Source organism: Phasianus colchicus, chromosome 7, assembly GCF_987193195.1.
Source record: "Phasianus colchicus chromosome 7, bPhaCol1.hap1.1, whole genome shotgun sequence".
Lineage (NCBI taxonomy): Eukaryota > Metazoa > Chordata > Aves > Galliformes > Phasianidae > Phasianus > Phasianus colchicus.
Genome location: NC_143442.1, coordinates 15370755 through 15383531, shown reverse-complemented (window position 1 = coordinate 15383531; position 12777 = coordinate 15370755). Strand labels below are relative to the sequence as shown.

Sequence of the window (12777 nt, the reverse complement as noted above, 5' to 3'; positions counted from 1 at the left end):
TGGAAAGCAACCAGCAACAAGCAGAAAGGCAAGGGGGGCAGCAAAACGCTGCTGCTAAACACTGCTAAGCACTTGGATTAGCTACAATCAAACCTCCTGCTCAGATCACAAACAGATGAGTTTCACATATCATAATTGCACACATTTCCTTTTACCTCTCACAAGGAATTCCTGGCCATCGACCTTAGATTCGCCTTTCGGTTTCTGCAGCAGGGAGATCCAGTGATGCATCTCCTCAGGGGTGTCACTGTTGCAATGAATCACTCGATTTGCTGTGATGATCACAAAAGAGTTTGGTCTGTGAGAGAAGATAAGCAATAAGTATCAGCCATGCCCATACAAATATCTCTAGTCATGGCACACTCAAAGCCACGTCCTCCAGTGTTCTGCAAGTAATGCAGAAAGTCTTTGGATACAAACTACAGGGAAGTGAAGAAAAAAAACAACAATCAAAAGCATCTCCTACGCAGCTGGTCTGCAAACTGATGAATGCAGAGACCCGTCAGGTAGAATTGAACATCTTTCTAAAACTATAATACATTCATTTGCTAAGAACCAGCTGTAAAATGTCCTGGTTTCATAAGCATAGGACTTTGGGCTGAATTCACGCTGGTACCACTGGGCTGAGCTAGTGCAGCTGATCTGCTTGCTCTTATTAAAAGTAGTGATGCAATAGCAAAAGCAAGTCCCAGCAGAGGCAAACAAAAATAAGCTGCATAAAACTACAGAAAATAAGCATTCTCCTCAGAATGTGTTTCACATATTCAAACACTGATGCTCCAGAAGAGCATACCTCAGCAGATCCACTAACTGCTCACCTTACTATTTGCACTCTCATTTTTTCCTTTCAGTAGAATGCAGATTAACTATAAGGAGTGTGGGCTAAATATTAGCAAAAAGCTTTTGATTAAAAGAAATCTTAGTTTCCTACCAAGATATACATTGTCTAAACTAGTTGCCACAAAGTTCCTGCAATCTGTGTGAGAAAGCAAACAGTAACACCAAAACCAGAGCAGAGAGGTAAATGGCTTAATAGCTAACATTTTACTTCAGTGCTGCAGAGAGAAGCTGGGCTCTGGCTGAACTGTTAACACTAGAGGAAATAATTAAAAGCTAATGCAAAGGGATACAAAATGACATTAAGATTATGCTATTCCCACTTTCTGGATGGGAGAGTACTGAAACTTTCACTCACAAGACAATAACACACTTGTGACCTTCATGCCTGAAAAGTAAGATAGCATAGAAAAACTCCAAGGGTTTCAGCTGAGCTTGTTTGTGAGACATACAAGTTTAACATACAAGTTTAAACAAATGCAAATTGCAAACAAAATCCGGGCCTACCTACAAAAATATGTGAGGGAGTTTCTAATCTAAGAGGTGGTCAGGTTGTGGTACCTACCTGTCAGGGTTGTCTGAGGCACAGACAGAATCAATAAGCCCAACATCCAGGGTTCCCTGTACAGCGAAAGAGACAGGCAACAGGAACTGCTCACATCTTAAATTACAGGCATCATTCTTGGTGAATAACATTGGACCTGAAAACATTCTTATGAATTCCAATAGCTTCAGTAGAAATGAATATATGAGAAAGGCATGAGTGAGTCATCTTTGCCCCCTAACAGCATGAGAAGGTGGGCAAGGACTCCAGAGGACAGGAGGAAAGAGCTGGACATTTCCAGACAGCACTATGAAGGTCTGAAATAAGCTCTGCCTCCACATCTCAATGCCAGTAAGACACATTGCTCTTTTCGACTCTTTATCTTCTGTCTTGAAAACTATGACAAAAAGCATATTCCCACAGTCTCACCCAAAAACATTTCATTTCCAAGAGGTGAACCAAAGAGGTGAGGCACCAGTGATCAAGTTGATACTCACTACAACCACCCTGCTCCTCACTGCTTACCCTCTGTTCTACCAGCTTTGTGCAGTTTTCTTATACTGCTCATGAACTACAGCACTGCCACGTGCTGGAAAAACACACACAAAATAGTTAAATGCAGATAGCTCTGGATGTGCCCACGGACTGGTTGCACAGTAACTCACCACAGCATTCTTTGGGTTGGCCTGTTCATCTTGCATTTCCCTCAGCTGCTGCGCCGTAGCACTATGTACTCGGCTCAGGACATTAAACCAACCGCTGGCAATCAAAACAGAGGCAAAGTTAGGATTGGGGTAGCGAAACTAGGTCTAGAATATCATCAAAGAACCTGGAAAGCTGCCAGCAGGAACATTGCTTCATTCACAATTTCCTACAGACTATGCTGCACAACATCTCTTGGGCTGATCATACCGTACCCTAATGTCTTCCTTCCTTCCTATTTATCCATGAAAATTCTGTGCTTGTTCTCCAGCCCACTGACAGCTGCTCCCACAAAATGTAGTTTTCTACTTGCTATTCAAGGAACTGCTATTCAAGCAGGCAGCAGCCTCGCCAGGGAGCACATGGCAGCAGAATGAGAAGAGTGTACAGCCAGTGTAAAGATAGGGTCACTTGGGATCTTCAGGGACTCAAGTCCTACAGACTTCTGGAGCCTTCTTAACTACTCTCTGATCTGCTCATAAACTTGCAAGTCATATGGCTCTCTATTAATCACGAGGTTTTTATAAGCTTGTTTGGAGTGAAGCTATTTGTCTGTGAAAGGGCTTCTTATTACAGACATATCTGGAGTCTGAATCTCTGCTGCAGAACAATCAGATTCTTATCTGCAGCTTTCAGTGAGATTGGCAAATATCTACACTTCGTGGAGGGTTCTCAAACTGGATACTCTATGACATCTGCTGATCTGCTCTTCGCAAGCGTTGGTGTCCTCTCCCTCAGAACAGAGACTGCGGCAACACAGAGACCACATTTGAGTGTCACTTGTTCTGGCAATTCTGTAATGACATTCTGTAATATCAGGGCATGGTTACTGCGGTAGTGGAGGTTCTGAGTTAAGAAATCATCATCTCTCCAGCTATTACCCCTTGAGTTTGCTTGTTTCCCATTTGTATGGCTGCTCTTCAGTGTACTTCTGTTCATTTATTTGTGTCCAAACACTTTAACCCTTCCTCCCCCTACACCCAAACAAAATAACAGCAAACCCAAATAAGTCACAGAGTCAGATGAAAGTAGATAAGGAAACAGTTACACTAGCCAGGCTGACAGTGCAAAAGCCTTGTTAAGAGTGGAAGAAGGGTGTGGATGGCATAAGGAGCCAGGCTTAGTAACCTCTTAACTTGGCTTTCTATAACCCAAACAGGTTGTCCAACCTGCCCTCAAACAACTGTTTCCCACTGCCTGGTCTGGCCGCCAAGAAGGAAGGATATGAGTCATTTGTTTGCTTTGCACTGGGAAGATTTTATCAGATGACACTACAGACTCTGATAAGCCGCAGCATTTTCTCTGTCTCCTGGATAAAACCCAGCTGCTCTCGCAATCATTTACAGGCAACATGAATAGACTTTTTGTTTGATTCAAGATTCCATTTAATAAATAAATCAGCCATTAGGGGTTCCAGTTTATGTTAAGGTTTTGTGTGTCCCCTGAAGTAACCCTCGAAAACAGCATGCTCACAGCCACATGCAGAAGGTGGCAGTCCTGTGAGTGACTGATAGGCTAAACCACCACCTCAATAGCTGCAACAGGGAGCCCCCAGAGTAGAGGTGGCACTTCCCAGTAGATGATTCTTAGGACTTAACCTCTTTTTTTCTCCTGGGATTGCATTTCCCAGGCTGCCCCATGAGCAGCTAGGCCAGATCTGAACCAAACGAACAAGCCCAACAAAATGACCCTCTTATACCTGGCATCCTCAGGTGACTCTGCCACGATGTGATAAACCCTGTCTTCCGTCACAATGTCCAAAGCATTCTCTTTTTCATGAATGTCCACAATCTCCCTGGAACACGGCAAATTACAAGAGTCACATGCTGAAAAACTTTTACAGGAATACACTGTTTCAGTTATGTTCATGTTATGACTTTTGGGATCCTCTTAAATAGATTTGTACACTAATCTTCTATAAAAGTAAAACTTAAGGAGTTAAATGGATTTTCTTCTAGCCGCCAACAGACTGGACAGAATAAATAACAGGGAAGTCAGTATAGATTGCTGTTTACAAAGTAGGATGTGTCGCTCTTCTTGGTACTTTATAGGGCCACATAAAGCTAAAAGATGACTAGCTTCTCCTTTCTGAGAACAGGAGCTGAGGAACTGGCTACTGTGACAAAAAGAGCATTGAAGGCTCAGGAAAAGGCATAGTATATGTTGCCAAATACAAATCCTGCTGTGAGCCTCATACCATTTCTGTGAAATGCCTGAGAAGCCAAGAAGCAGATGGAGACAGGGTAGGGTAGGTTGCATGGGGTATGTACTTAATTAGCTCCCCCTGGTCTGGCTTCATCCATGGTTTTTAAAGAGCTTCTGTCAGATTATGAAACACAAGACTGGGAAAGAGACTAACAAATAATTCCAGACTCCCCACAGAGTAAAACTAGAAGACCTAATTGTCTTTTCCTTCCCTTATATTTCTGATTCTTCAGTTCCTATGTGAGTTTTTTTAGAGTGATGAAATGGCAGCGCTGGACACTTCATTAACTATCAATTTAGACAGTAAATACTAGGGATCAAAAGGATTAATTCCTCACTCACTTTGCCCTTCTGATATCAATTGTCCCCTTCAGCTTTTCCTCACTATCGTTCTCAAAGTACATCAGCTTGGATTCCCGAAGCACAAACCAGCGACGTTTCCAGTTGCGTCGTGAAAGTGTTGACATGCCTCCCCCTTTTTTATAGAGCCATCCTGACTTCAGTGCCTCCTGCTTGGTGCGGAACCACATAAAGGCCTCATTCTTCAGAACACACCAGCGTCGTCTCCATGGGTTCATGAGACCTCCTGCAAAGCAAGGGAGCAAGATCTCATCAGATGTGCAGCAACGGCCATTTCTCTGCTCGGTTCCTGCATCATGAGCACTTAAGTGCCACTGCAGTTCCAATTGCAACAAAGGAGCTGAGGGAGAGAATGAAGAGTATGCTGAAATTTGGACAGAGGGAATATAGAACTTGTGAAATATACATGAAATATATGCACTACCCAAATATTTTCATATGGTCTTCAGTCCTGTAGTTCAGAACGAGTCACACTGAGTGTGCACACTTCAGAGCCAAAGATATTCAGCCTAATCCTTGACACACACCTTCTAGCTCTCTGTATTACTTGCAAAGGAAGATAATGACTGTGAATAAAAAAAAATAAAAAAATAGGAAAGCAGGTTTCTTAATCCAGTCCTTTATGGTTTTGGCAGAAGCAGCTTACCCTTCATGTAGAGATAGCTGTGAAAATAGGGTGGTCCTGAGCCATTGAAGATGGTGACACGTCCGTTACAAAACTCTTCATCTGTATCTATGTAAACATCCACTTCCTCTTCACTGTCCAAAAACTAAAAGGAAAAGAAGAATCCATTCTACTTGGGTCCTCTCAGTCACAGGAGGTCTGGAGCAAAGCAACAAGACTGCAGAATCACATGATCAGAAGATGCAAAACACATACTCTCTTTATAAAAAAGAACATAGTAAAACTAAAGCTTGACAGCTTACCCATTAATGCCTTAAGCAAGAGTCTCCAGAGAACATGGAATTTTCATACCAGAAAGGGAGAGTCATTCAGCAGTGGACACAGTTAGAAAACTCCAGTTACCTGAAGGAGCAAACCTTCCTATTTCACAGCATAGTCCACAGTCCAAAATCTAATTTAACGGGATTAAGAGAGAATTTTTCATTTTGGAAGATTTTTCTGGCAGACAGGTCAGCATGCTGAACAAGACAGAGCACTGCTCTATTCCTGGCAAGGAAATGCCTTGCTATGAATTTATTTAAAAAAAAACACCAACAACAAAAAAACCACATTCCAGAATAACTGAATCCTGAAGAACAAAGATTGAAATTACTGAAATAATAATACCGTGTTTACTTGTCCTTGTTCTCCAACTTATTGCCCTCAGCCATAAGAAAGTACCTCACATGTGGAATCCCAAATTGTGCTTTTCCTTGCCTTAAGTACAACTTCCTACGATGAGCTGCATTAATTTGATAGGAATGAAAACAGCTCTTTAGTTCTTTTTTGTTCACCAAACGTGCATTGCTTCTTTTTATTTTCCATTTCTGATCCCTCTCTGCAATCCCTTTGCCCTCTTCTTTGTCTCATTCATTTTCCACGTACTCATTTTTTCCTCTGTTCCCATTAAGCTTCAGAAAGCAGGTACTGCTGGATCAGCAGCTGCTGATGGGACCCTGAGCCAGCTGCAGTTACCTCTCCCTGTGGCTCGTGCCATGACACAGTGCAACTGGATTTTTCACGGGTCTTCCTCATTGAGGAAAACAACAAAATCCTCCAATCCTATTTAAATTTTAACAAGAATGGTAGAAACCAGGCGAGGCTGTGATAAGCACTGTGACAGGATGATTCATGGCTTGAAAGATTACTTGACAGTGATCTGTGAGTACCTGCCCACGGAGAAGGTACCTTTATTCAAGCAGATCACATCATAACAAATTCAGATGTCTGGCAGCTGACATTAGAGAAATGCAAGCAGGAAAAAAACATGTAATTTTTTCACAAGAAGTCAAAATCTGCCACTGCAAAAGAAAAACAAAGGAAGTAAACTGAATGTCTTAAGTAATTTTCTAAAAGACATTTTGTCATTCAAGTCCCTGCTTTCAGAGACATTACATCTGAAGGATTTTTATGGCTGATATTGGCTTCACTCCTGAAGTCTTTACAATCATTTGTGGGCTCATCTGACATCCTGGTTTACTGTGGGTTTGCTGTGACACCCTTAAGCAGCTGGGGGCACTCAGAAAGCCCAGCACCCAGTGTGAGACCTAAGCTGAGATGCTTTGAGTACAAGGCGAACAGCCCAGCTTTAGGAACAGAAAGCTTCCATGGGCTGTGTGTGCATTGAGACCCATGCCGATCTGCACAGTAATTCCTTCTGTCCTTACAATAGCTCAGTTTGTGCACACCAGCTGAAAATAACCCCTTGACTCTGAACACTAACAGAACTTCTTTAAGTGATGGGAACAAACCAAACCCCAGCCTTCCGCATTTCCTCTTGTGACTGCCCACCAGCAGCTCAGACTAATTCTGTGACATCTCTGTGGCAGGACAGATACCTCCAAGATATCAATTGCCTGCTTTTAACCTTATGCTGATATCTGGTGATGGAAGCAATCTAAACTAGCCTAGGTATGCATGTCCTAGCTTGCGTACCATTGGCGCTGGACAGACTCAAGCCTGCTGGCCTTCAGCCTCTCCCTTTCTCTCTCCCCCACTTCTTTCCCCAAACTGATTGCTGATGTAAGAGAGTTACATATTAGCAAGTATGTCTACAGCAAGCAGGCATCAGTAAGCAAGCAAGGATGTTATAAATATCAACAAAGTCACACGCTAATGTCCAGAAAAATGAACAGAAGGAGATCCTTACCGAATCCAGGCTGCCCCGGTTGGAGTCCAGGCTGGTGCCGTGGGAGTGCCTCAGACTTTCCTCACCATTCAGAGCCTCAGCTGAGGCGCTGCCTGCATCCCCACAGCCATCCAACTCATCATGGTCATAGTCAGACTCCACATCTTGAGGGGAATTGTAAATTGGCTCTCCCACCTCTCCACTGTTACTCCTCAGCGTATCTGAGACAGTGCTGTAACTGCTTTCTGCTGGGTCAGAGAGGGCACTCTGCTCCCTGGGGCTACTGGTTCTTTCCATGGGTTGTGCTGTAGTAGGGGCAGCCTCTCCCACTTCCCTTTGGAGATGCAAAAGTCTTGCACCCACATCTCCCCCCAGGCAGTTATCACTGTTCTTCATGTCCTGCTGAGTGACAACCACCAAACTGGAAGTTGGCCGTACTTCATCATCAGCATGAAAACCCTCATCCACCTCTTCTTCAGCCAGTGGCGCGACAAGGCTGCAGTCAATGTTGAGTGTCCCCTCACTAGACAGAGAGCGCTCCAAGTTCTGCACGCTTTCATCCAGATTGCCAAAATCTAGCAGCTCCAAGAACTCCTGGGCAACCCTAGATGCCTCCTTTTCCAGCCTCTGGATCTCCTCCTCCCGCTGCCGATTGATTTCATTCCTGGTGTTTTCACAGATGATAGACATGTGATCCTCTTTCTGTTGCTGCAACTTCTCAATCTCCTTCTCCAGCCTTAAGATCTCCTCCATCTGACGTCTCTCTTCCTCCTGCAGTGGAATTTCTACTTCCTCAGTCTTTACTGTTTCCACCTTAAAGAATTTATGATAGTGTTAAAGCAGCTTCTTTAACCTACATGCGTTCCTTGCCAGGATCTTTCATTTCTCCCATCTCCTCTGCTTGCCTCATACTTCCCATATGTAAAAGGATGACACGAGGTATCCTCTCCTTTTCTGTCTGGCACCTGAAATCATCCATGGTGTAAAAGCTAAAAGGCAGAACTATTGATCTTCAGGTACTTCCTTTCTACCAGCAGCCTACCTCCTTTCTGTAGCTCACTGGGATCAGTGAATTTTTAGAAGAGCCATTCTGTCAGCTGCTAAAGTTACTGCCCTCTAAAGTTTCAGTTGAAGCGTCCTCCCTTTTTGAGCTATCTCTGTCTCATACACACATGTAAATAGGAGAAAGTAACTATATACAAATATACATAAGCATAATAGGTCGAAGAATTGAACATTTCCCAAATACATCATGAAAACATTTAGAGATTTTGTTGTTTACTTGGTTTGGGATCTCACCATCAGGATTTGGGGCTGGAAGGGATATTTGCAATGAAGGAGGATTGTGCCCTCTCCAACCCCTCTCTAACTCTACCCTCAATTTCTTGGGACTCTTTGGCATCCCTGGGTGCCTGATGAGGACTTAGTCATCTTTTATTCTTCACACTGAAATAACTGAGGAAATTTCTAGCAAGTACACAATAACTGGAAGGCAGAAAATACTGGTAGCTTTCACCAGGTTTAGCAATAAAGTGAAGCCACTCTCTTCAACTGAGGATATTGAAAACAGACACACAGAAAAAAAAAAAAGTATAATAATAATAGGTTTTAATATACTTCCAAATAGGAAGACAGCAACGCAGACCACGCACTGCCCCATTAAGCCACAATCCATATTTTCTTTATGATTGCTCTGTTGCTTGTTCTCTACTCGACTCTTACGTGGACAAATTAACTTTTATACTCTAATCCATTATCTCTCCTGAGCAGAGCTGGCCTGAATCTCAGGAACAAATGCTTTGGGAAGAGGAGTAAGAAGATACACAGCTGTTTTCACACACCTCAGGGTAGGTGGTCTGCTCTTTGATGTATCAAGTACCAACAATTAGATCAGTTACCAGGGGTTTATTTTAGCCACAGTAGCAGCCGTCTGCACTCTTATTTTGGCTGTTACAGGCAACAGTCCAGAAAAGCAGATTGTGTCACAGCAGAACACAGCACAAGGTCATGTAACAAGCTCAAGCAGTAGAGATAAAAAGGGATGCTGCATGTTCAACACTGAAATTTTCAAATAGGAACTATGCAAGCAGGTACACAAGCCTAGAAAAAAAGAACCAACACACCTTGTAACCTCTGTGCACCTCTGCCAAAGCCAAGCACCTGCAGGTTTTGAGTGAACAAAGCCCATTCTATAAGCAGTGCTGCCACAATAAAGACATGAGCTCTAGGCAAAGCACTGGCAATGAAGGACCCTTCACAGACACTCAGAGAAATCGTATCTAAAGAATAACTGCTAAACTTACCGGAACCACCTGGAGCAGAGCATTCAGCTGTTCCTTTTCTCTGATGAAGAAAAGAAAGATAAACACAAGACATGACAGTCAGACAGCTTCATTTCTCCTGGGGAAGGCTTTTAGAATTACATGGACACATCATCCCTCCATGGATAAGGGTTAGAAGTAAAGTACCCACTGTAAGACCCATTTAACAGCTTTTACAATTTAGTATAAATAGAGTTGTCTGTGGTTGGTGTGACCTTCATGGATACAACAGATTGTCGCCACACAGTTAACGTGCAGATCAATCAGGAAATTGGATTAGTTGAAACACGGGAAGAAGGACATGGGAAACAGTGACATATCAGTTAGATTCATGATAGATGTCAGCTGAATCCTCTGAACATCACGGGACATACTACATGGCCATGGATATTAAACGATGTTTTGCAAGCATAATTGATAGATTTCAGGAAACTCTGCTTTCAAACAAAACAGAATCACTGCAACCCCATCACTGAACTTGTGTTTTGTTCTGCGTTTACTATAGTAAATCCAGAAGAAAACTACTAAACATTTGCACTTGGTTAAGCAGCTAAGCTGGGGAGCTGCTGTTCTGAAGATCTGTGCTCCAGCTCCTGGAAGTTCTCAGCAGCAAGTAAAACCCAGCTCACTAGTAAAGGCTGTAAGACAGTTTGTTAGTAAACATGGGGCAGAGGAAAAAACTATCCCACGCTGCTGTGCCTCCATCCAGATCAAAAAGCAAGAGCTCTCCCCACAATCAGATTTTCCAGAGCAATCACACCACAGGCAGCTGAACTAGCAGCACAACCAATGCTGGGGTCATGTGAATGGAGTAGGGATGGGATGTGGCTGGAGGCAGACTGCCTGCCAGCAACTCCATGCAGCTACATTCACACTGGCAGTGGTCACCTGCAAATCTGTAATCCAGGCACATGCAGAACAGGAGGGCAACAATATTTATTTCCCAGGCCCTACGGTTTTTCCCAGCCAAATTCTACATTGCAGCTGCAAGTCACAAGGGCTCCCACCCTTGCACTCTCTCTCACACACAAATAAGCTAGGAAATGTTTACAGACAAAAGCTGACATAAGTGGGATCCAGATGGCTCCAACTTTACTAAAAATCTCTAGGAGTAGTCAGGAATTAAACAATTGCCTGAAATGATGTGAGGGTGCAAGAAGCAGCACCATTACAAAACTAGTGGGAAATACCACCTACAGTCTACACAGCAATTCCTTCAACTGCCCCTTGCGTGTTTTGGAGCTCTGCTATTTCTTGCTACTTTCCATCCATCTCCAGGTGATCCTTACTCTTCCTGAACTGTGACAGCTGAACTTAGGGACAGCACTCGCACTGAATCCTTAGCAGGGCCTTACAGAACAGAGCAATCACCCCACATCTTACAGAAATAATCCTGCATGTTGACAATTCTATCTACAAATGTAACAAAGCTACTCCTATTTCCTCTTCCAACTTATTTTGCAAACATTGTAGTAAGACCATATTCAGCACTTGCCCTGGAAGAATCCCATTCATTAGGTGTCGCTTAACAAATAACTACTATTGTTTACTAATTAAAATGCAATAATACAACGCAGGTAAAATACAAACCCTACTCTTTTCTTCACCTACTTAAACCACCTTCCTTAAGGTGTCTTATGAGTGCTGTCACGGTACCAAAGCTGTTACTGAAGTCAAGATACCTACTACTCTCTGGGGCTTTTCCCAATCTGTAAGATATGACAAACTATTACAGAACAAAAAAGATAACTGTAACACTATTTGCTCTTCATGTGCCTACATTGGCTCTCACCTCCTGTATCAAGCACTTCTTAGAACTATTTCTTTCATTATTCATTTCAGTATACCCCTGAAATTGAGGTTAAGTTGACTGCTCCACAACCCTCTGATTCTCCTGGTTCTTCCTCTACTCCATGCTAAGAAGATGTCATTACGTTTAGAATTTTCCAGTTTTAAGGAAACTCCAAAGCAGGAGAAAAAGAGGAGCTACTGATTCAAACTGCCTCAGCCAGTATTTCTCAAAGTTTCCAAGTATTATTTCTACAAAGAAGTTACCTAGACTTGGTGATCTGATTTATATGAGCATCCTCTAAACTCTTCTTTCCCTGTTAATTGTACATCTGTGCTAATTGTACAGCAGCTGAGCCCTTTGGGAAGACAAATAAAAATAGCATCAAGTGCTTCCCCTTCTAAACATCCTAATTTGTTCTTCCTGTTGAACATTAGGCCAAATTGTTTCTTGTCTTCCTTTTACTAACAGTGCATGCACAATAACCATGCGTATCACCCTTCAGTTGGTTATCTCTCAATTTGCATCCTGATCTTTCTGATTCTCTGCATGCATATTCTTCTTGATTTGTGCTTTTTCGGTTGGTGGTTTGTTGGAGTTTTTTTGTTTGTTTTTTGTGCTTAGCCATATTTGCCAGTTTGGCCAGATAAGCCAATTTGCAATTTGTAGACTCCCACCTCATGGAAGTTCAGGATTTCCCCACTTTGTCCCCTACTACCTTTCTCAGCTACTCATTGAATGCAGCCATTTGAGACCAAGTAGGAAGTGAAAACAAAGCAAGAAGCTTTCCTGATTCCTAGGAACACTGCCATTTCTTTGTAATGATGCTGACTCAACACATCTTTCATGGGCTGAAAACTAGAAGGCAAGAGCAGAAATACAGAGGAAATAATAAGCCTATGAAATCCTTTCATCTAAAACCAGGTAGGGAGCAGCTCTGCGCAGCAGGACTTCAAACCTGAGAGCTCATCTGTGGTATTTGATCCCTGTAAACCAGGTACTGCCATTCTGAACTTGTACAGTTTTGTGTTGTGATGAGGCTGCTGTTGAAAACTGACACAACGATAAAATGGAGCTGTGAGTGATGTTCAACAAATTCCTTGACCAAGCAGTTCATTGTTGGCATCACTGACTTCATGCTTTGTCCCAGCAAATACATCACTCTGCTGCCACCTATGAAATCCTAAGTAATACCTTCTCCTTCTGCCATGCTTCTAACCTTGGAGT

General features: G+C 42.8%; 1 protein-coding gene across 7 annotated transcripts in view; it reads right to left on the bottom strand.

Moving 5' to 3' along the window:
- The window catches only part of LOC116232930 (unconventional myosin-X-like), a 67069-nt gene that overhangs the window by 13036 nt on the left and 41256 nt on the right, over positions 1–12777 (bottom strand). For all 7 annotated transcript variants that reach the window (XR_016468208.1, XM_031599570.2, XM_090143840.1 and 4 more), the window contains 8 exons: positions 9744–9783; positions 7462–8253; positions 5295–5418; positions 4631–4874; positions 3783–3878; positions 2047–2140; positions 1403–1458; positions 156–298 (listed from right to left, as the gene is read on the bottom strand). Coding sequence is in view for 6 of the 7 variants with exons in the window: in XM_031599570.2 (XP_031455430.2) it covers positions 156–298; positions 1403–1458; positions 2047–2140; positions 3783–3878; positions 4631–4874; positions 5295–5418; positions 7462–8253; positions 9744–9783 (1589 nt within the window). In the remaining variant the exon portion in view is untranslated. The remainder of the gene's footprint in view (positions 1–155; positions 299–1402; positions 1459–2046; positions 2141–3782; positions 3879–4630; positions 4875–5294; positions 5419–7461; positions 8254–9743; positions 9784–12777) is intronic.